The 24,425-nt window shown below is 48.7% G+C and overlaps 1 protein-coding gene across 1 annotated transcript in view; it reads right to left on the bottom strand.

Annotated features, from left to right (window-relative positions):
* Positions 1-70: 70 nt before the first annotated feature.
* LOC131266470 (fibronectin type-III domain-containing protein 3A) overlaps positions 71-24,425 on the bottom strand; it is a 40,792-nt gene continuing 16,437 nt past the window's right edge. The window contains exons 3-6 of the mRNA XM_058269014.1: positions 13,600-13,787; positions 7,974-8,277; positions 4,715-7,887; positions 71-4,629 (exon numbers count right to left, since the gene is read on the bottom strand). Of these exons, the coding sequence (XP_058124997.1) occupies positions 4,117-4,629; positions 4,715-7,887; positions 7,974-8,277; positions 13,600-13,787 (4,178 nt within the window). The 3' untranslated portion in view covers positions 71-4,116. The remainder of the gene's footprint in view (positions 4,630-4,714; positions 7,888-7,973; positions 8,278-13,599; positions 13,788-24,425) is intronic.

Raw genomic sequence — 24,425 nt, 5'->3', positions numbered from 1 at the left:
TCGTTAATTTTTCTAACTTCTCACCCCTTGGTTTAGTATTGCCCACAACATTCGTTCTCATCTCGATACCAAGTTGTGTATGTGTGTTTTAGTTACCAAAAGCGCGCACATTTCAATGTTCTTTTTATTTATGTTTTTTTTTATGTTTCGCTCATTACGCTCAGCAAAAGTAAAATAGTTAAAATAGTACCAAAAACAACTCAAAATATAATTGATAGTATATACTTCTAAACGTGAGATAAAAATATGTTTATAAACATCATCAATCAATCAATCAATCATCAATCAGTTTCACGTTCTCTGATCTTCGTTGCCTTTCCCCGGCACAGTTTAACTATTCAGAAAAACCGTTTCGTTCTCAACTAAACATGGTACGAAACCCTCGAATACGCTCTAACCACGTGCTAACAAAACAGACTCGTCTCCCTATAGCTCTCCGCTCCAGTCAATGAACAATCTACAATCAATTCATTTATAATACCTATACTTCCTAGTTTGCGTTGTTCCGTTTAAATCGGTTACGATTTTCGATTTTCAATCACTTGAGAGTTGTCCACCCTTTGTTGCTTAGTGTTTGTTTGATTTGCAATTTCCTGCACGAAGCCCATGTGACCATCGGGGCCACTAGCCAGTGTAAGTAGAAACCTTGGCGATGTCCAGGGCGTCAACCATGCGTTCCAATGCCTCTTCCTTTCCGCTATTTGCAATTTACATATTTGTTTAACATCGTCATTTCCTTGGCTTTTCGTCCGAGCATTCCCGTGCATTCATTGTGGCCGTTTCGTAGAAACAATCTAAAAATCATATTCTATCATTTTTTTTTCTATTTTAATATTTACAATTTCAACAAAACTTGAACCGAAAAAAACGAATTTGACACATTCTCTCTGGTCTAACCCTTTCCTTTTGTTGGCTTTTTCTTTGTAATTCTTTCGTTAGGCGCCATACTTCACAGCATCCGAATTGTGTTTCTTACCTCCCACTACATTGTCTAAACATGTCGAAATTTTGATGCATGGCGAATTATTACTCCCTTTGCACACTTTTCCTTTCTACAAACAAATACCAGGCCTGTGACGGTTAACAATGCTTTGATTAGGTTTGTTTGTGGTTTTTCCCATTCTGCTAATTGTCTGTTGTTGGATACTTGTGTACATTTGTTTTTGCGTTGTTTTCATTTTCTAATGATGGAACTTGCAATATGCATCATATTTAATGTGAGAGTTATCGTCTTTCTTTTTCATATGCCCTACTTTCAAACGTTAGCCACTCATAAAGTCCATCACTTTCAATCCTTTCGTATCCAATCGGTCCTATAGCTTACTCGCCCTTGTGCTGCGCATCTTGGGAATAGGAGAATAATGCAAAATTGCAACACAATTTACCAATCAATAATGTTTGCGTAATAACATTGACTTGAATAGAAATGTACGTTCCCTTTCATGCTAGTAGTGCGAGACACACATGCGTACAATAAACGAATATAAAAGGTGATTAGGTAATGGAATAAGTAGGTCGAACATAAAATGCACATATTCTGCGAATGGAATATCAAAGCCCTATTAATAACCCGCGTATATTTCATCTAAATCATTTGCACTGCGCCTCGCCGCCCCTCTTCTTCTACTCGTATGGTATACCAACGGAAGTTGAGAAACAATAATTAATCTTAAATAAATATCCGCTGCGGATAGGAAACGATTGTTGCGTTCCGCAGTTTATTGCAAGAAAACAAGAAAAATTGGCTACAACATTTATAGTTAAATAAAATTGCACATTCAAACTACATAATTTATGTATATATATAAAAAAATGCATTTAGGGGCTTTTCTCCAAACGATTCCAAATGGATTGGAACTATTACTGTGTTCGTGTTGCGTAGTATAATTTTGTCCATTCGGTGTGTTTTTTCAACGTGCACGTCACGTCCCACGTGGAAAGAAAAAAGTATAGAAACAGATTAGGAAGCCTACTGTCATGTGGAATTACGGAAGCGATCGCGCGCACGTGTGTGCGGCAATCTGATTGATCAAATTGATCCTCGTTTTTAGATTGGTTGAAGGATAACTGGTGGTTATGTAAGAACGTTACAACTTAAGTACAATCTTTGTTTTTTTTGGGGTTCGGCTACCATTCACCTGTTTGATTTGTGCGTATATTGCATCGAAAGATCCGTTGTGAATCCGAGGACCAACCCTATCTGCGGTCGCATGTTCACCAATGAACGTTCGTGAGTCTATGTTTTCCCTTCTTCGTTCTAATAAGTAGCAACATGGAATTTAAAAGTGGTAGACAAACATGTTAAAACAACAGATTAACAGCATACCAGTACACACTTTTGCCTTATGGAATGCGTTCGTTACGGTTACACCACCAACGATGCCGGCCGTGTCACTGTTCTCGTTCGTGAATGTTGTTCAATGGGAAGTCCTTTTTTTTTCGTTTGACCCGTCCGCACTTCTCCGGTTTGAAACTGTCTCTAAACAAATAACGCGAGTGACAACAGTTGTTAGCTATTCGTTCGCTTGTTCGTTTCAGCGGGGAAAGGAATACATGGAGCTACATATTTTTTTCGTTCCATTCGTTCGCCTCCGTCGTCCCCGAAGCTACCCTGAAGCGTTAATGTATAGTGTATCTTGCGCGCAGCGCTCCTTGGTGATGATGTACCGTTAATAAACCGTTTCTGTTCACTTATGAGCTATATTTCTAGGAGATTATGGATTACGAGATGGGGGTCTAGATGGTGCCGACATTCGACTTTTGTTTGATTTTTTTTTGTTTGTTTTACAGTGTTTTACTCTCCTGTGTTTCCTCTCTGCTTTGCAGTAAAGGGCTGGGTTTACCATTAATAATACTTATTTGTGTCCATTAGTTTGTCATTTTCTATTCTCCGTACACACACACACATAGCAGAGACCCACGAAGAGTGTGTTGTAGTTTTTACAGGCTGCAAAGTAATTTGTCCGGAACATTCATCCTAGCATTCTTATGTTCGTCTTCGAAGGCCAACAACCTTCGCTACCACGGAAAAAGGGGCCAAGGTTTTCCTACATACTGCCTCACAAATGATCATCACCCCCAAAACCGAAACAACGCGGAATTAATTGAATTGGTATAAACAATATAGCAAATTTAACACAGTTCCACGGCGGACACACATGCTTTTCGCTCTTCTGTAGGCTGCTTGTTCTAATTAGCTATTAATTCCAAATGCCACTGTACTGTCCATCACCCTTCTCCTTCATTGAACCGCTCCCTATAGTTATCGTTTTATTAGTTGTAAGAAACCAGTCGTTCACTGTGAGCAGCTAGCTTCAGCTCAGTTAATTTTCGTTTTTTCTAATTGATTGTTTACCGACATCCTTTTTTTCTATAGAGTAGCTTTGTAATTTAGAGATAAAGGGCAAGAGAAAGCCTGATAAAAAGTTTCCACCTCAGCACGAGACGGATTCGCGCATCCTTTACTTCTGATTCCTGTGTACGAATGTAATGTATGTTGCAAGTATATTATATTAAGCGAGTGGATTATGTCGGTAGACGGAGCGGACATTTAGTATACCGTTCAATGTTGAATAGATCGATACGATTACCCACAAGACGAAGACGAGAAGAGCCCATTGGGCTCTTTACGTATTGCCTTTGGGGTTCTTGGTGGTACTGTGCTGAATTGGTTTTGACTCACCGGTGTGGTCCCCGGCCAACATACGATAGAATTTGTGAGTAGATTATTCGATACAAAGTATAAGTGTTAGTGGGTACATCACATAATGTTTGTTTTTCCAGTTTGTTTTTTCTTATTCAATGTTTATATTATTTGATTCATAAAGCAGCATGTTTCTACCTTCACGAGGATCTGAAAGTTCGACACCTTCACATTGGGCTTCTGTTTGCATATTTCTGCTTGTAGTAGGCAATGATTTTAAGCTAGATTTACGTGGCGTTAGAAAAAAGAAAAAACATTTCGGAATGAACGATATCCTCCTTGGTAAACACATTGATTAATGCATGCCCCCATTTGGTCGCCACATACACGCCCCCTGCTCCCAGACACCCAAAGGACACGAAACATCGAGTGGACAACACATGAGTGGATTATTACACGACGGCCTACTACGCTTACTTCAGAAAAGCTGCAACGATCATGGAGAGCAAGAAACACACAACCACAGCGACGACCGCCTTGCTCGAGTCGGGCTCGAAGAACCGCTGCAGCTGCTGCATCGTCGAGGAGCTCATCAGGCCACCCGTCGACGAGCCGTCACCCTTCACCTGTCCGCCCGCGTGATAGCCGCCAACGTCCGGCCCGTAACCATTGTTGCCCGCCAGCAGCATAGCGCCGGCTGCGGACTTGGTTAGTACTAACTCACCGCGACTGTTGACCACATTCCCTTGGAACAGCGTACGCCCATCGACGTCGTCCGTGCCGGACCGGTGACCACTCGCTGTGCCACCGTTTGCACTCGCTCGATGCGCAATGGCATTGGACAGATGGTGGTGCAGTACCGGGGAAAATGGACCTGCCACATGCTCTCCGTTCTGGCGTACGCGCACCGGACATACCTTGAACGCGTAGCTCACTCCGTACTGTAGGTTGGACACCGTATAGCGTGATTCTGGTCCACGGTAGGCCTGTGCAGAACAAAGCAAACATTGATGTTATCCACTAATCCATTCCTTTCACCCATCGCACACATGCACACACTTGCATACATACCTGATGATAATCTTGGTCCTTAGCTTTGGCCATCTGTAAAATGTACTCGATGGGATCATTGAATGGATTGTTGCGGCTCGTTTGCCACTCGATTGTGAGCGATCCGTGCCAATTGTCCCAAGCAGCATCACCACCGCCGCCGCCGGCTGTTCCATTCGTTGTTGCCGGATCGAGGCAAACGCGAGGCGCTTTGATGCTGTTAGGTGAGGTGGCCGTCGTGGTGAAGGAGAAACCCTCCGAAAAGTCACCCTTGCCGGCGTGTCGCGTCTCGACGCATATCCGGAAGGTGTAGGTGGTGAGCTCGTGGAGTTTCATCACCTTGCAAGTGGTCCGGCTGCCCGTGTACACGTTCTGGTACTCGCCCGTGCGACTGTTCTCCATCTCGACGTAGTACCGCGCGAGATCGAGATTCTTGCCTTCGCTCCAGCGTAGCTTCAGATGCGCGAAGCCAGCCTGGGCACACTCGAGTTTTGGCGGCTTCGGTGGTAACGGGGCGGTCGTAAACTTGACGAAAGTCGAGAACGGCCCGGTACCGATACCGTTGACCGCCTGTATCCGCAGCTTGTACGAAGTCTCGGGGTGTAGGTCGCCAATCAGAAGCATGTTTTTATTTGTCTCGACGACACCACCACCACCGACAGCTTTGTGGTGACCACTTTTCGTTGAATGTGCCGGACTGACGGCTGCGGCAACAGTTCCTCTCGATGAGCGGCCTAATTTGCTATCTACTAAATTCGTCGCTGCCTTCGCCACCGGGTGGTGATCTTCATGATGATCATCCTCGTCGGATGATCCGCCGCTGCCAACGGAGGCTTCCTCCTCCTCATCGTAATCGTCTTCTTCCTCGTCGTCCTCGTCATCGTTGGCGTAGTTCGCATTAACCGCCGATGCGCGGTCGGATGTTGCTGCTGCGTTGGCTGCTGCAGCACTGGCACTTGAGGCATCCGTCGTTAGCAGCCGATCGCCACACTCGATGTTGTACTGCGTGACCGGGGAACCGTTGTCATGTGGTGCCTGCCAGCTTATAAGTATACTCTTGGCCGTAATCTTTTGCTCCCCGAGCAGGGGGGCGTTCGGCGGAGCCGCCGGCATTTGCTGCGTGATTGGAACGGAAAAGCGTGAGCTTCCGGCCGCGTTCAGGGCGCACACGCGGAAGTGGTAGCGCGAGAAGGGATGTAGGTTTCGCACGTCCGCCGAACGACTCGCACCGCGGTACACCGTCTGGTAGAGGGAGGCATCGGTTGGTGCGGCACCGTCACTGTCACTGGTGGACGACGACGACGACGACGGCGACGACGTCGAATCGGCACTGGATTGAAGAATGTACTCGCTTATCGGTGACCCGTTGCTGTGCGGCTCGGCCCACATCACAGTTAAATGCGTTGGCGACTTGAGCACGATCGTGAGATCGCGCGGCGTTTCGGGCTGCGCCGCACCGGCACTGAAGGTGAACTCCTCGGACCACGGGCCCGCTCCGATGCGGTTCAGTGCCCGCACCTGCACCGTATACTTTTCGCCCGGCTGCAGATCCTTCGCCACGCAGAACAACTCCTTACCTTTGTAGACCGCGCTGCGCACCTTCGTGCCGACCGTTTCCATCTCCATCTCGTACTCCAGCACGGGCGAGCCCCCGTTGTAGTCCGGTTTGTCCCAGGCAAGACAGGCCGCGTACGGCGTCGGAGGAGACTTGCAGAAGGGTTTCTGCGGCTGACCGGGCGTTACCGGGTCCGTCGTCACCAGGCATGGCTCCGAACAGGCGCTGCTTCCTCCCGGGCCCTGGCACAGCACGCGAATCTGGTAAGCCGTGCCGGGGTTCAGCCGCTCGATCATCGCCTCCGACTCCTTGCCGGTGTAAACACGTTCGTAGTGCGCACCCGAGCTTATCTCCAGATGGTACAGCCCGATCTCGGCGCCTCCCGTGTCATGCGGCGGATCCCACTTCACCCGGAACCCGTTGGCATGCACCTTGCCCTTCACCTGCGGTTTCGCCGGTCGGCCCGGGCAAGTCGGAAGCGTCCGGAAGAACACCTGCTCGCTAAATGGTCCCTTACCCTCATCGTTAATGGCCATTAATCTAAACTGGAATGTCGTAGCGCGCCGTAAACCCACACACTCGTACTGCGTGTCCATGCCGTAGTACACGTTGCGGAAACCGCTATCTGTTTCGTCGTTCATCTGTAGCGCGAATTTTTCGCACTCCGAGCGACGCTGCCAGGCCAGCTTCAGAGTGGTGGCGGTGGCGTGTCGAAGCGTCGGTGGTACCGGTGCTGCCGGCACATTGCCACTCGTAGTATACTTCATCGGAATCGAGTAGCCACTCCGGCCGAACTCGTTCACGGCCGACAACCGGAAGTAGTAGGTCGTCGAGGGCTGCAGTTTGTTGACTTGGAACTGCTTGCCCTTCGTCTTGACCACCTCGGTGAACTCGTTTGCCTCCACACCGTTGCTCTTTCCGTTGTCGTACTCCAGGATGTAGTGGATGATGCTCGAACCGTTGTCGGCCGGGGCATTCCAGCGCAGCTGCAGCGTGTTCTTGGTGCGTGCCAGCAGTTTTGGTTGCGCCGGAACGTCCGGCTCGCAGCCGGGCGTATTGAACACCGTCGGCTCGGTTGGCGTACCGTGCAGCTGGTCGAGGTACACCTGCAGTCGCACGGTGTACTCCTGCCCCGGACGCAAGTCCTGCACCTTACACGACAGTGACGTTCCCTTGAAGATACTCTTATACTTGTTCTCCTTGCCATGGTCACTCAGCAGCACCTCGTAGTGCAGATCCTGCACGTTGAACGGCAACGGTTCGACAGTGTTCGAGACGACGCCTTGTGGCATCGGGGCAGCGGATCCCGCCGTGAGTGCCGTCGTTGGTGGTGACCACTGGAGCAACGCCGTGCGTGACGTTATTTCGGTCACCTGCGGCGAAGGAACTGAACTCAAGTGGTCCACAATGATCGACTGCGTGTTGTCTTCCTCCTCGTCCGGAGCGCTGGATGTGTCCTCTTCGGACGCTCCCAACGTCGGTGTGTTGTTAACCACCAGCGTATGCGCCGTCCCGTTGCGTTGATGCATCAGATGGTTCGGCAGTACGGGGTGCGAAAGATGGGACTTCCTTTGGCCACCGCTACCATTCAGCTCCACATGCTTTCTAGGTGAATTGATTGGCGTCGTCGCAGATGCATCTAAAACGGAAACAAACAAACAAACAGGTTAGCCATCGAGCGATCGGGGTTCTCAATATCGGTTTAGGTTAGGGGCCTCTTCTTACTCAATTCTCGCTGCTTCTGGTCCAACTTGCGTTGCATCTTCGAGTACTGCCGCTGGGCTCGCTCGTCCTTGTGGTAGCTGGTGTTGGTGTGTGACGGTGGCGAAGGCGAATGCCCCACATTACCCTGCGGTGTGTGAAGACCGTGCGTGCCACCGGCACCACCTCCCGCCGCTCCGCCCGCTCCGTTGTTGCCATTCGCTCCGCCGGCAATGAGCTGCGGAGGGTACATCTGAGGCCCTCCGGCACCGGGCCCCGTTTGAAAGCCGGCAATTGGATTGAAGAAGGGCATCGCAGTTCCATTTGTCTGTAGATAGAAGGAAGACACACGGAAAAAAGGAAAGGTTAAAAATCATGTTATTTATTTTCAATAGCCTGATCGTTACATTTTCCAATGAGTTCACTGAACACGCCAACAACTTACACACCTTTACGATTATTTTTACCACGTTGACAGTTTTACGCGGATCGTCCATGTTGGCAAAAATTCTTCAAAATATTCAAAACCGAACAAAACACGACCGTGCAATGATAACAGCGGGAGCTGTAGAAGATTAATGTTGCGCAGTTGGTCTTCACTCCGCTGTCGGCAAGTGACACGTAGGTACTGAATTCCGTTTTCTAGTGCCAGTACCTCCTCTCTGGATGGTACCATTCTCATTCAATGTTGATTTGGCTCCCCCTGCCCCCTTTCAGATGCAACGGAGTGTTTGTATTTTCTCACTTCAGAAACAGGGAAACATATTGCATTATACAGCCTACACACCACCGTTACACACCGTTGTAACACACCGGGGCGGCGTTTGGTATCAGTATCCGCCGCCACCCGATGCGGTCGACGACGTGTGTTTTGCAAAACAAGCATCGGAACAAATCGTGCGCCACGTAAGCTAGATTGATTTCCAGCCAACCACGCTATACGCAGCCCAATCGCGACCATGTTGAGCCCCCCAACCCACCTCCTCATCACACCCATTTTAGGGGGCGGGGTACGAGTGTGCCACACCATGCTCGTTCGTTGGGCCGCCGAATGTAGCGTAATGTTGGTGCGCCCCTTTACGTGGCAGTTGATGAGATGGGGTCGCGGTCGCCTAATGACGACGACGACAGCCACACACAATTTCAGCTTGGTGTGTTGGCTCGTTTTCGGCCGTTATCAGTGGCACAAACACAGGGTTGCTGCTGTTCCACCTTCTATCTAGCCCAGCCGAACGCCTTCCGGACACGAATTGTTGCTAATTATGTCATCTCTAACTCTCTCTCTCTTTTTCTCTTTCTCTATTTAGGTACAAACGTCTTGGCGGGAGGCTTGGCGCGAAGATAAAGCCGCCGACATACCACCAAAACATGCGCCCCACGTCAGACAACAATCAGACGGGTGCGAGGGGCAAAGACGCGGCGACAATTATCGCCCACAGGAAGTGGGTGGGTGCTGGCTTGGAACACGAGCGTGGAGTGGATCGAGGCGGTTTACTAAATACTCAACGCACTTTAAAAAAAACACCAGACATGACAATCTCAAACGGCACACAAAACTAAAGTTTGTTGCCCGCCTAGACACAATTCCTGGTATCTGTTTATTTGTTAACTGGCTCGCACTCTCAAAGGAAACGGCTTTTGGTAGCACGATTTTGATAAGACGCTTGTTGATTATCCTTCCCGTTTTATTGCGTGAAGAATATTTCTCTTTAAAGATGGCCAGTGTTTCTTAACCGGGGAAAAAGTGCAAGCCCCTTCACAATCTCCTAAAACGCAGAGAAACTCGATGCAACAAAAGCAGGAAACAGATAAAAAAATACCTACAACACACACTGAGGTGTCCATAGTGTTGAAATGCGAAAAGAAAAAAACCGAAACCTATCACACTTGAGGGAAATGGGAAGCATGGGTTAGCAAATTAGTTCCAGCATTTCCCAATCCCCTCCTCCTCCCGTGGGTGTTAAATGAAGATTGCAGATAGAGCGAAGGGCAGAAAACATGAACTCAAAACATTCAATTCAGCGAGCCGTGAATGGAGACAACATAAAAAAAAACAACACGAGTTCCATCAAACAACCACCCTAGAGAGAAGGCCAATAACCGCCCAAAATTGCATGACGGTGGCGACGGTGGCGGCATTACATAGAGCGCTCAATGACGCTGCAACAATTTCCATGCGGTTGCATAGTGTCCACCACCTCGCTCCCACCCCCTCACCGTTTCTACCACGGCGGGTGGACGTGAACAAATTGTCGCCGAATTTTAATTTCAAATCAATTGTCTCTCTGTCGACGCCGCGACGTGCTCGCGCTCGGAGGGGGACGTACAAACAAAATATCGAAAGTTTTTCTATTTTATTTTCGTGGGTTGATGTTGCAATTCTACCAAAAACTAATCCCCCACCCCTCCTCTCACACGGTGCGGACGTAGGGGATGGCAGCAATTTAGTCGTTTCTTCAACCGACACAACAACACAACGAACGCGGCCAATGATTTTGGTGGTGAACACCCAACAACAGTTGCCGGATGTGGTTTTGCTCTTTACTCCCGGTGGTCGGTCCCGCTTGAAGGCACTTTAACGTCGTCCACCTCAGTTTCGGGGGTGTTGGCTGTTTGGCTCTATTACAACACGGGGGAGAAACGGTGGGCCTCCAAATTCGCAACACCCCGTCGTTTTTTTTTTTTTTTTGAAGAGCACGCATCGGCGAGGGACAATTAAAAATCTCTAAAACAAACAACGTTACCCTCGCTGCCCGGAACTCGATTGTTTCTCGAACACGCCGAAAAAACCGCAGCAGCTCCACTCGCTAAAACCCATCAAAAGCGAATGAAACTAACAAGAAGAATCTAGGCAACATTTGATCACACACGCACACACGGTGCGACCTTGAGCCAAAATGACAGGCATGCAATTTCATTTAAATGGTCCATGATCACCACACCACACCAGAGTCACTTTAGAAAATGCCACTCCATCCACTCTTTCCCTTTTCCAGCGACTCCAGAATCCGTCCAGCATCCGTCGGTCCGTTCGACGGATACGATGGTTTTTGTGCCGCGCAATAGACTTGATTCAGAGATTCAAGTTGACATTTGGTAATGTGCTTTTTTTTTCTCGACCGACGAAATATATATATATTTTTAAGGACTTACTGGCACTATAAACTTACCACCATTTAATTATGGCGTGTCTGTGTGTGTTTCTATACAGTAAATTAACCCGAACGGTAATCCTTGCCGTCTGATAAGCAACTAAACCAATGTTTTGAAAACATGTACCGTGGTTTGATTGATTGACCGAATGCCACACAGTAACGCTAACTGTATAAAAGTATCAATCTAATATCAGGGCGTTAAACCATGTCATCATGTTCGTGTTCATCGCGAGCATTCATCAATAGAAGAGAGACGGACAAAAAAAAGAACACTGTGCGCCTTTGATTGTGGCCACTGATGGAGAGACCAATTACGCATAGCCTGGTGCGACAATGTTGCCGCTTTGTCCGCGGTCCAGCGGCTGCCGAAGCGAAGTGAGGACGTGTTCGAAACGCGGAACCAGACACATCCACATCTCTTCGTGTACCCACCACCACCAACCAGCTGCCCGCCCGCAGTAGTAATTCCGCTTTCGATTATAATTGTTGATATTTTACTACTTTCCTGTCGTGTTATTTTTCATCCATCCTCCGCCCAATGTGTCTCCTCTTCCGCCTCTGTACCGTTTTTCCTCGGTCGGAACATGGGGTGGTGCTGTTTTTAAATCGACACCCATCCACCGGAGTAGGAGGAGGGGGAGACGGAGGACTAAGTCACTCCGGAAGCAACAGGAAGAAGGTGGCAATGGGCCGATGCTTCTCGCATTTCGCTTGATATGTTTTACAGCGCAAGAAACAGCGGGGGGGGGGGGGGGGGGGGGGCGGCCTCGGACGGGAGGTATATGCTCACTGGTTTTTAGTTTTGTTTTCTTCCTTTCTGTCGCACTAATGCCAAGTGTTCTGGCATGTGCTGGTGGCGCGCAGCGTAATGTGGCGCAAGTAGTGCGCACACACATCACGCACATGTGATGCCCACTACTGTTGTGCTCCAATCATAATCTGATCAAATCCGGAAGCAACACTTCCTCTCTGTGTGCACGGACTGCCCGGCGAGATCTGGCGCATGGAGGAGGAGAAGAAGAAGGAGGAGGAGGATGGGAAAATAAGTAGGAAAAAACATGCCTGCTGACTCTGGACTCAGTTTGAGCAAAGGCGTAACCGGCGCACATCGACTAGAAAACGCGCCCCAAAAATGATTTTGTTTTGGAAGATCGTGAATTAGTCCATCGCTACAAAAGATCTTCGAATACACCGAAGGCACACACGTAAAATGACCATATGTGTAACAGAATTTTCGCATACCTAAGAGCCATTTTTTCTCTAAATTTAGCCAGAAGAACGCAACGGGGTTTCCGATCATCGTAAGGTACAGAGTTTTACATCTCAGCTAGCAAACCCGGCAGTGTAAGTAGAACACCAAACAACGATAGCCTACTGTAAGGTATTTGATGGTGAATCGTCAAACCTCCAAGTTGCAACACTAAACGGGTCAAGTAGACAATTCGTCGCTTTCTAGGATCTACCGCAATGATAGCTACCGGTTGAATGTTTGTAGTAGGCACGACCACTCGAGGAATACAGGATAAGGTAGGCTATGATCGCTTTTCCCCAATCACAAAAATCCTCGCAAAAGCATGTTTTTCGACCGGAAAGTGATTTTCCCCTACTTTTACCTTCACCCTTTAGATCCTAGAAAGCGACGAATTGTCTACTTGACCCGTTTGGTGTTGCCATTTGGAGGTTTGACGATTCAACATCAAGTACTTTACAGTAGGCTAGGATTGTTTGATGTTTTACGTGCACTGCCGGGTTTGCTAGCTGAGTTGTAAAACGTTGTAAGAAGTAACCATTCGGTCGGTAGAATGAAAGTGTAAACAGGTGCAGAAAGCGCTATGATCTTGCGTTGACGGATGCCAGTAAAGTGCGGACAAATTATTACTGTAACCTACTTCCAATGATATGCCGGAAGTTGGTGCATGCCTGGTCAGTTCGTGACTCATAGGTAGAACTGCTAAAAACTCAACTCAAACCCCTGAAAGGTACAGGAGCCGGGGGCCCCTCCTCTGGCTTCTTCATCGGTTCGTACAACAGGAAGAAGAAATTTGCACTGAACGTGCCGTAAATTAGCAACAAATCAACACTCCGGGACCGGTTCGGACCGGGTTCGCGGACGCAAGCAAGGAAGGCCACCCTCCAAGACACGCACGATTCGAAGGAAAAATGTGTGAATTTCCAGGCGATAAGTTGGCGCAAGCTATTTATTATAGCTCTTAGCGAGAAGCGGACCCAAGCGTGGTGACTCACTCAGTAGTTGTGGGGCATCTTTCTGTTTTTTTTTTTGCCTGGGAGAAACAAGTTCGTACATTTTTCACATACGTAAACTGCACCGCCAACGCCATCTCTCATATCCCCATCGCCGCGTCGATGATTATTTAGATAAACAGACAGAAAGCTGGTACAAAAATGAGATGGTGAACTGCAGGATGGAATGTCTTAAGCTAACATACACGCCGCCCCCCAACCCAGGGGGGTGGTGTGGGGGATGGACTACTTACAAACGAAGGATGCATATGGTGCTGGACGCCGCCCTGGGCGAGCTGCTGCGGCTGGGTGGACAGGATGACGTGCCTCAGCGTCCCATTTTCGTCGACGATCTGCTGCATCATGTGGCCGTGCGGAACCTGCATCGGCATGGCCATCGGAGGTGTGGGGTTTTGTGACACCATCGGCAGCGTGACGGGGCCTGTGGTAGAGATTGGGAAGGAGAGAAAGAGAAATGATTCAATCAAATGGTGCTGGAATGTCGTTATCAGCGGGAACGGGAAAATGGCCAATTCGAGATCGGGAGGAAAAGGAATGCCGCGCTACTTGCGGTTCTACCGACGGTGTATTACTTGGGTTCAAGTAAACACCGAGCTATTTTTAAACGATTCTCAAAATATCCATCGACGGAAGGTCGTGAATCCGTGACCTGGTTTTGCCGGCGACTCCGGGACGTGGATGCCTGATCTCGGATGCGCACTTCATCTCCTTCCACGACGCATATCGTTATTTACGTATGCACTTTTGAAATTCATCACCCCCAGACTGTCGATAACAACCTGAAGGAGGTCATGTCTGCGCACCGGACGGACAGGAGAGTGAAAAACAAAGCATCGGGTGTGTAACTTATCCACCCAACCCTCCCCCTCCAACACTCCAGGATACACGCTGCTCGTCTTGCTCCCAACAACCCAAAAGATACACACATGCATAAAAGTTTGCCATAAAATTCTACCGGTTAATGCCCCCGAGTGAGTCGCGTCCGAGACTCGACTCGAGGGAGAGAAATGAAGCAAAAATACACGCCTCGCCACACTTGCGCCATTTCTTCGTCCAATTCGCGAAAGCGCGTCTTTTTTCAGCTGATGCCGAATCTGTTGCTTTCGCCTTGGGATGGAAATGAAAAAAGAACATTCGAACTAATTCGAAACAGATACCGTTGGTTCGTCACGTCTATCGTTGGTCAGCGTCGTAGGAGGAGTAGCCATCCTTAGAGACAAGGAAAGAAATGTAGATAAATGCTTGATGGTGTTTGACGTGTTCATCTGGCGAAAATAATAGACGAGGACTTTAGATAAGACTTTACAATCTCCACCTGCATTTGAGTTTATAACACGCCAGACATTATCGACGTCGTGGTTGTAATCCGCAAATGAAGCATACTTAATTCAAACGATGTTTCGCGTTGGTCACCTTTAGCTAGCCAGCATTCCCACGAATCCTTCCAACAGACCAAACCAAATCGACGCACCATTGAAAATAAAATTCATTGGAAAAGTGAGGAGAAAAATGGTAAACCAAAAGGCACACACCCCGATGGACGGCGAGGGACGATATTCCGTGCCGCGCGTTGCTAATTGACACTAATGCTGGTCGACGGCTCACACATAGGGGTGGACAAACCCATGATGACCGGTTTAGTTCCCCTCAAACACGAATACAGATGATTTTTGAACAGAGATACATTCCCTGACGCGTATGTTCTTCTCTGGTTCGAAAAAAAAAAGTTCCCCAACTCAAGATCAGGAAACCGTCAGCATCAGCGAAAACGTATGCACCACCAGCAGATCAACAACAATCGTCAGTCTTTCAATGCGGGATCCGATGGTTGGATTTTCCAGCACATGTCGACATTTCGCGAGGGAACCAGATTAGGGCAAATAAGAACTTATGTATAAACAATTTCCCCTACGTGTTGATTGGTTGGGAGGAATTCGATGAGTGGGAAATCCGGGGGCCATAAGAAGATAATTGTAATAAATCCATGACAAGTTAACGTACAATGTGGCGCATTATTTTACTGCAACTGGGGGAAAAATTCTAACTCATTAAATCATACTCCGAATAATAGCCACCTCCTCGCCAAAGGATCCGCTTTGAAAGTGGATCACAACGCGCCGTGCTGCTTGTTCACCAGCAACAAGACAACGGAGGCAAGAAGCCCATCCTGAAGCAACAGACAGTAGCCAACCAAACCATCATGCAACGGCGCAGCAGTCCATTCGAGCAAGCAGCAGCAGACCAGACCAGACCAGACCAGACGGTCATTAATATTTCGTGTTTATATACATAGACAAACGCGCCCTTCTTCTCGCCCCTCCATGGGCCCCATCCCCAGACGGATGGCGTCCCACCCCTCCTCCCCCCGGGGGACTATGCGTGAAGTTTTTCGGTACCTTCGGGTACCAAACCTTCGCCGTTCCGACGAACGCCAAGCCAACCGTTCGCCATGGCTCGAGGGAATGCGGGGAGCAAAAGTGGCCGAGAGCAATGCAGCAGTTGCTGTTCAGTCGGTCTCGGGGACATCGCTCCGTGCATATTTCTCCCACTTTCAAAAGAGGAACACACGCGCAGTCGAGACACGAACCCGAAGATGAACTCGCCACCCCGGGGGGAAGAAAAAGAGAGCATAACTAATCAAGGTCATTATTTGCACAGAGTACAATCAACCCTTCGGCGGGGGAGCCGGGTTTCAACCCGCCATCCCCAGACCATGCCATGGCTGGGAGGAAAAAAACCTCACAAGGCCCTCAGTCCACACCCAGAAAACCTCCCAAACCTGAGCTCCCGCAGCGCTGCTAGGTTCCAGTTCTTGGGTGGAACCAGTTTCTGCGTTTATCACTTCATCCCTCGGTCTCGCGGGCTCCAAGATCCAACAGTTCGAGCCAAGAAGAGGACGACGTCGAACGGGTTGCAAGAAAGTCGAAAGGCAAAGGGAAAAACCAAGAAGCAACAACATTGCCCAGCTGAACAGAAAAGCTGTGGAGACTGTGGAGACACCGAAACTACCCCGCAAGACCTTCTCGCGACCGAGAGAGTGTGTGCGCCAGAAACCGGTCGGGAAGATCGGGAAGACCACTCTCGGAGATGAAGGGATCATCGGACTGCGAGTAAAAAAAAGAAGCGACCTTAAGCAGGAAACAAAACAAAATGGAAAATAACACCAACAAAAAAACACCAATCTGCAATCATCTGTAGCCTTCATACACCGAATTTACACCAACACGCACGAACCGCGAATGCTGCTGCAGCATTTTCCCCCCCTCGGTTTGGAGCATTTTTTCCACCCCTCGAGGGCATTCTTCCTCTCCATCCAATGGGGCTGTCCAAATTCCATTCTCGAACCAAATTGAACCTTTCTTAAAGAGATCCCCGAAGTAGCCACCGCTCGAGGATTGTACTCGAGTGTTTTCTCGTGGCTCGCCTCTATCTTCTTGAGCGGAGCCCTTTTCATCATATGGTAGGAAACATGATAAGTGAAATCCCGTTACCCACCAACGACCGACCCACAGCCTCAGGAGAAGCACAAACACATGCGCTCGACGAGCATGTTTTCGTATTTCTCTTTCCAGCTTCCTTTCGTACAAACGTCTTAAGCCGGCCACACTTGAGCGAACTAAATTTGGCACAAATAGGGCCACATGCGTTGATTTTGATTGCAGCAAAACAGGGGCACACAAAAACCGCGTAAGACATGCCTAAAAATTTGAAACATTTGTAGAATGCAAGTAAATCACGGATCAATTTAAAAAAAGGTATGTGAAGAAGAAGTTGATCGTTCTTTAAGAAAAGCAGTAAAGCGTTCAACAGAACATAAAAAAGCAAAAGAAAAAGCAAACCGACTCAAATAACAAACTTAAACAAACACACAGTTAAAACATGAACTGAAGCTCGAGATTTGAATCATCATCAACCTCGTCATCATCATCATCATATGGAGGATGTGCTGCTGCCTCCCCCTTCGCCCCACTCTTCGTGCTGGCTGTTCCTCCCCCCCCCCCCCCCCCCCCCCCCCCCCGCTGGTCCACACTTCCACAGCGTCCATTCGGAGAATAGAAAACGGGTTTTTGGTCTGATGCAAAGTCGAAGCAATGTCGAAGTGAAGTCGTGCTTAAAGCCATCTTACAAAGAGAGACTGCGAAAAAGACGCGGACGACCTTTAATGATAAACGCTGGTTGTGTGCCTCCGTTCCACCACCCCGGAGTTCGTCCTCGACATCTCCGACACATTCCGTTATATACCGCCCCGCTCGATTCTGCAAGACTACGTACGTATGGCCCAGTGAGTTGCCGGTGAAGAGAAAGAAGACACCGAAAAATCGAGACTAGATACACACGCCGAGGAGTTGGGCGTGAAACTCCTCCGAAGCATTCGTGGCAAGTTTGCACGCGATGTGGCATCCGTGTCTCTCTCTTGCGCCGGAGGGTGGACGACGACGACAAAGAGATGTAGAAGATCGCCAAGCAGAGTACAAAAATTCGCGAAGACCCTTGTTTCGCCGTTTTGTTTCTCCCACTCAACAGCGCGAGCGTTTTGGATGATTTTTCGGAAGGTTCCTGGCAGGCACAAAAAACTCTACCTCCAGCTCCGGAACCCCCGCCGAAGCATCGGGTTCCGCGCCCGGGTGTTGACGCGACGATTGTTACCCACCTCCAACGTTGGTGGTAGTGGTTATGGACACCCACCAGGCAAATCCAGTTTCAGCCTGCTCGCTCACGACGAATGGGTCTTTCCAGGGACCAACCACAAACCACCAACCCGCCATCCAGGGGTCCTCCGCGAAATTCTGCAAGCCTCCCGCGGCGCCAGCTGAGAATCGCCGACGTGTCACGTCCTCCGCGTCACGCATACCATCGACCATACGGATTTCCCCGGCTGCGGATTGGGGTAATATTATTCTTACCAATAGGCACAACACGGCAAAGTTACCCCCCAGTCCGGTATTGAAATGTTCCGGAATGGGATCGCCTTGGCTTATTATCGTTTCGCGGTAGTCCTAATCAACATTTTCCTACTTGGTTTCGTATGTTGTGCGGGTAATTTAAGCTTTACTACTTTTAAAATAAATTGAACGATCTTTTTATGATTCAATGGAAATCTCATTAACTGGTAGTTTTGCGTTTAACTGCGTTCGTAACCGTAACCGTAATTAACTTTAGTAATTATCCACTACAATGTCTCCGCGCGTTGTTTTGTGCATCATCATAAAATAACTCTTTTAAAGGGATTTAAAATTTTTCAACTAAAAAGTATACATCCTTCCTTTTCTCAAGGCAGCAAGCACACCAAACAAAACCAAATACAATGGTCAATAAAATATTAAAACTGCACAGATATATCAAAGCGTTCCCATGACCCACGAGGCGATAATACCTCGCTGAAGGTTAACCGACGGAAATGGTAAGTAATTAATACGCGTTGTCGTATCTGCAATCCCTTCCCTCTGCATCGTTGCGTGTCTTCGAATTGAGTGTTTAACTACCGAAACTACGGCGCAAATACGTCTTCTTCCGGGATTGAAAAGATCACAGAAAAGCACAGGCACTGATCACACTGTGTGTCCACTAGAGGCGCACTTGGTTAGCAGACTGATTTGGTTCCTTTCGATGATAACATCACTTTTATACCCCTCCCGATAGTGATCCAGATCTACTCTTCACGGCGAAAGCGGATGATCAAGATTTGCGCCGTTGACGTAGGTGATCAATAAGATTTGTTCGCAAAAGAACCAAATACATTGTTTATAAAAATTGGCAACCGTCTCTGCAACGTGGTTCTGCAACGTGCATTGTAGTTTTCACGACATGTTTATAAATTCACCAGTGCATTGAACGCTGATTATGGAGCCACGCGCAGAGATAGTCCTCCATTCTTTTTTTTTGGGATGCAAGAAAGGCATAATGCTGAAGTCAGCCGGTCAGAGGTCAGCTCTTAATTACAAAATATTGTTTACTAAAAAAAAAAATCTTAATTGCGCTCTTCTAGAGGATGTTCCGTCTCCCAGAGAACCCTTTCTTCGATGTGAAATTGAACGAGAGTGGCATGTTCTCTTGAAAGTGTTTGAGAAGAAAACGTCCAGTCAAAGTCCGCTAGCTATGAAACCTATAAAAACCAAGCGGATCGTCTAGACTGTTCCAGACAAAGATCGCTCTTAGGCTGAGACACCAGCTTAGGAGAAATCGTTAGGTTCTCCTCCAGTAGTGACAAAGCCAAAAGTATTGACCACGCGTATAACTGATTATAAACTCGTACTTCTTTGACATTTGTTTCAAAGAAATCTTCAATCATGATTAGAAACTGTAGTTAATCAACATAGTAATGCTTAGAAGAGTCTAGAGTTGTAGCTTGCAATGGACGCTGTGACGCGAATTCCATTTTCCAAGAGGTGTTGTTTGTGCATCTTCACTCACGGTCTACTAATTACGTGGAAACGCACATACTCGGTTCAGCGATCGGGGACCCCGTTCCACCTTATCAAAGTTCTGCTGTCGGAATTGTTTATCACTGTAGAAAGCAATAACGCAGAGATATTACTATCAGCGCGTGTGGCCCTTTCAGTTCCAGCAATGTGCCGCCCCAAAGTGCTGAATAGTAAATTCGTTTGAAAAGTTGGTCTTCTGCGAAAGACAACCTTACCGTAGTCATGCACTGGGCAGATGTGCTGGGACGGCGACGGCGACCCATACTCCGGATGCGAGTAGTAGTACGGATGGTCCGCGTAGTACTCGCCGGTGTAAGGTGCCGCCGCTATGAAGATGCCGGTTCCGGCCGGACCGCCATGTCCGTTCTCGTGAGGTGCCGGAGCTATGTGCACGTGGTGATGCGGTGGAGGCGTATGCAGCGGATGCTGATGTGGATGGTGGCCCTGGTGGGGCTGATGGGGCGATTGCTGCTGGTGGTGTAGCCCCAGCAGACTGCCACCCGGACCGCCGGCAGTGGCTCCTGCTCCTCCGACGCCTCCACCGGCGGACACTGGCGAGTGCTGTTGGGACGATGGCGAGGCTTGCTGCGACACCGGCTGCCCATCGGAGGCCGAGGACAGGGAGGACGTCGACGAGGTTGGAGTCTGCGCTTGGCTGAGGTGATGGTGGTTCAAGTGGTTGGTCGATTCCGGAGACGTCGATACCGCCCTTCGCACCATGATGCTGGACCAAGGACTCTCTGGCGACGAGAGTTCGAGGGGGACAATACTTGGATTCCGGAACTCAAGTCACTGCACAGGAGGTCGGCTCTAAATCACTCTCCTTTCCGTCACTCTCTCGGTTGTGTGTCCAAGCTTCACTAATGATTTTGATAAACCTTCCGCGACTCTTCGCGATCGCACGCGATCAAGCTGTCGGCGCTTATAACACTCTTCTTTTTCTTTCTTCAACACTCCTCCTCCGATAACAACTTTCCCACTCACACACTTCCTTCTCTCTCTCCTTCTGTCACCAACCAGCGAGCAAAGTGCGTTCGGTGAGGTTTCACATGACGCTAGCCGGAAGTAGATATTGCCACTGCGCTGCTCAGAGATTGTACTACACGACTGCAAATGGAAAATACATTTCATTTCCTATCTCTTCCCGCCCACCGGACACCGTCGTTTCCGTTCCGTTTGCAACAAGCCGCCCCGCAGGTCCGGGTGCGTTTTGGCTAGACGCCGCCGAAACCATTCCCCTCGAGATGGTGTATCGTTAAGCTATCGTTTTCCCTTTGGACCAACAACATCGACTACGACTACGGCGACGGCAACTGTGGCGATGGCGACGCCGGCTGTCTGCCAAATTTGCCAACGCTATGTCGTAGGGAATGGTGCACTCCCCATATCCGATTGCGATAGACGGTCGAGGAGGAAGAGCGTTGTTCAAGCAAGGCGGCACACCACGAGATAATGTGGAAAGAGCGTGGTTTTGCTTTTCCAAAAACTTTTTGAAAAGCAAGTAAGTGAATTTCGCATACTGGATGATGTCAGAAGATTTCTTATCTCAAACGATTTTATCAGTTGCGCAAGATAAACATAACCACCCTCGAACTTCATTCGAATGTTGTTGCTTCACAACAATCCCTACGGCTTCGAGACCCAGTAATCCCTCCGGAGAAATGTATGGACAATGGAATCATACCACGGACGGGCACAGTACATATTTGACTCAATTTATCTCACTCAAGAATGATCAACAAGACGCTCAATCTCTCTTTTACGCGCTACACGTTCATCATCGGAAGCATAAGATACATACACGAGGAACTTACACCCATTTGCGAGTACTACCGAGCAAATATTTTACATCCCCAAACTGCGCCTTGGCCAAGTGGATATGCCTTCTGGGTGCGTGTTGGTATGGTATGAGTTCGATGCGAAGAATCCATCCATCCATCCATCATTGCCCGGAACCGCACGTTCTAACCGATTGGGACTGGGTGACGACGGCCTGGGACTGATTGGACTGAAGTGCCTGAGAAGTTGGATGAGGCAAATCAAGGAATCTCGACCACTTGATTGAGTCAAATGTCTCTGGTATTTGTGAATGGCGAGTGACAGTTTCTGGAAGAATCTCCATTGAACGGGAGGAGGAGATTTTCGTGAAAATGAATATGCCAGAAAAAGCCTTAGACTGGGAACCACGCTTGATGAATTTCCACTACCTACACTGTTTTGAAGAACATGTACAGGAGTTTTTAGATAGTGTTTATTCCAGTAATTTCCCTTTTGCCACTGAAGAAAAAAAGGGTCACCAAATCACTAGCTATGATATTGTTCTGCGCCATGTGCTTTGTGGTTGGCAATTTACTTAATCATAGGCTGAATGACTGTGTGGGATTGCAATAGACAAAGCAAAGTTGGCGTCACTGTTGCTAGGCCGACGACTTTCTTCATTCTGGTTGCTTTGACCAAATTCGTCTTCACTTCTTTCAACAAAGGTATCTTCAAGACAGTCCACACACATGTTGCGTTGGGCTTCCGAATCGTTACTTCTTGTAACGTTCACTTCCATGTCTCCAAGTTTGCTAGAGTAAGCAATCCTTATGGCTTTAAAGTAAATCCTTACATTTGACATTGGAAGAAATTAATTGCCAGAAGCTTTTCGGCTGGTACACTATATACTCCTGGGGGAGTTTGCAACAAACGCAGAATATCACCAATCCATGTTCCAAAGTGCAAACTGCATCACGTCATTCACACTTCAAACCTCCCCCCGACCCTTCCTTCTTTTCTTCCCCACCCATTCTTCTCGCTAGTTTTCTCCAAAAGGCTCAATATAGGCAATAGAGTTCATGGTTTCTTTTCGCGAGAAGTCGAGAGACTTCTCCTCTTCTGTGTCGTATCCTCTCCATCCACCACTCAAGAGACAATTTCCTCCAGTCAACATTGTACATGTGGTGCACGGCCGCGGGGAGGGAAGCATTCGCGATTTTGAATGAAAGGAATGTGCCGATCTAGCATTAAAAAGAAGTGAAAAAAACGCAAGCATACATTGAGCACATATACAAACACACCCTGCCAAAGGAGCTACATACACACTCGCGAAACTTCGAAAAAACTAGGGCGCACTTCCATTACATTCGGCGGTGCTTTCCCTTCCCCTCCAACCCCTAAACACCACCCCCCTTTTGCCCGGCCGTTCTTCGTTTGCTCACGTATCGATACAAACACACAGCTGAACTAAAATCAGCTTAGTGGGTGGTTAGTGGTTGTGGGGAAGGGGGGTTGGGATTGGGGGTGTGATCTGGGAGGAAACCGTTGGAGCTCAACGTTCCCCCAGAGCAAGCTGCATTCTTTGCTCCGTGCACTCCAACAATTGCATACTCCCCCCCTTTTCCCAACATCAACCCATTGCTCCTCCTCCCCCGGGAAGTCACCCCCCAACTCCGTACGGCCCTTCACACATACCCACCACCACCGAAACAACGCCACACCAGCGCGCGGCACACTTGCTGGAAATACTTAAAACGTGGCAGCATTAATCAAAGAACACACATTGCCGCAGATACCCGTCCCTCCTCCCTGGAGAGGGAGGCCAACCCCAACAAACGAGCCCCAACGCACGTACGCATACGACCGTAGCCAGAGACACTTGGCAAGAGTGGCAGCATAGCAGACTCACACAACAGATCGACGACTACCAACACCGCGCGGGTTCTCCCTTTTGCACGGCTTCGTGTCTCGCGGCCGTTCGCGGCCGTTCGCGACCTCACTGATCTCTCACTATGTGGCTCACTCCAGAGTCTGTCAACGAAACGTCTTTTCGTGCGGTCGCGAAGGAAGAACCACACGCTCACCGCCAAGACGACGACGGAAGGGCCTAAACAAAAGTCCGGAAAAGTCCAATGGAAAAGGAAAAGCTATACGCTTCACCAGACTCTGGACTTCGCGATGAAGAAGCAGTTTACCACATCTCACAACTCACTATACTTGTCGCGACGACACGTTCGCATTCCGCGGTTTCTTAACATCTTTTCTCACTGGTACACGTTTCTTATGTCCCTTCTCTCCTGCTCTCTCTCTTTTTCGGTCTCTTTACATAGACTCTCCCTTTCCAATCTTAAGCAAGACGACTTCGGCGGCCAACCTCCACTCCACTTCACCCCACTTTTCCCGTTCGATGTGTGTGCCCGATTCGATGAAAATCGCAACAGTTACGTGGCATCTCCAGCACTCGTCCGTCGGGCGGGCGGGCGGGCAGGAAGGCGCCCCTCCAAACAACCACCCCGCACCACCCAATCCACCCACTTCCCCCTGCAGAAAAGACTGGATCCGCGGTAAGAGACTTAGCGAAATCTCGACCGCCGTCGAGGAGTTTATTGAACTCGCTTCTCTTCAATTTTACTGCCGTTTCCGCAGAGTCAGAGTCCGCCCTCCCCCTCCCTCCCTCGGCCCACTTCTTAAAGAGCTTTTTATGTGTTGTTATTGCTGTTGCCCCGCAGCAATGCGATGTTGCTGTTTTCTGCTTCTTCGGCTCGGCTTTCGGTTACACGCTTTTCTTGTGCTTCTTCTTCTTTTACAAAAACCTGACCGACTTAGTGTTGTACATTCTGCGTTGCGATGCAAATACAAAACACACCACCACCAAGCTG

This window comes from Anopheles coustani, chromosome 2, assembly GCF_943734705.1.
Source record: "Anopheles coustani chromosome 2, idAnoCousDA_361_x.2, whole genome shotgun sequence".
NCBI classification, from domain to species: domain Eukaryota; kingdom Metazoa; phylum Arthropoda; class Insecta; order Diptera; family Culicidae; genus Anopheles; species Anopheles coustani.
Note: the sequence above shows the minus strand (reverse complement) of the source record. Positions and strands in the feature narration are given on the sequence as shown.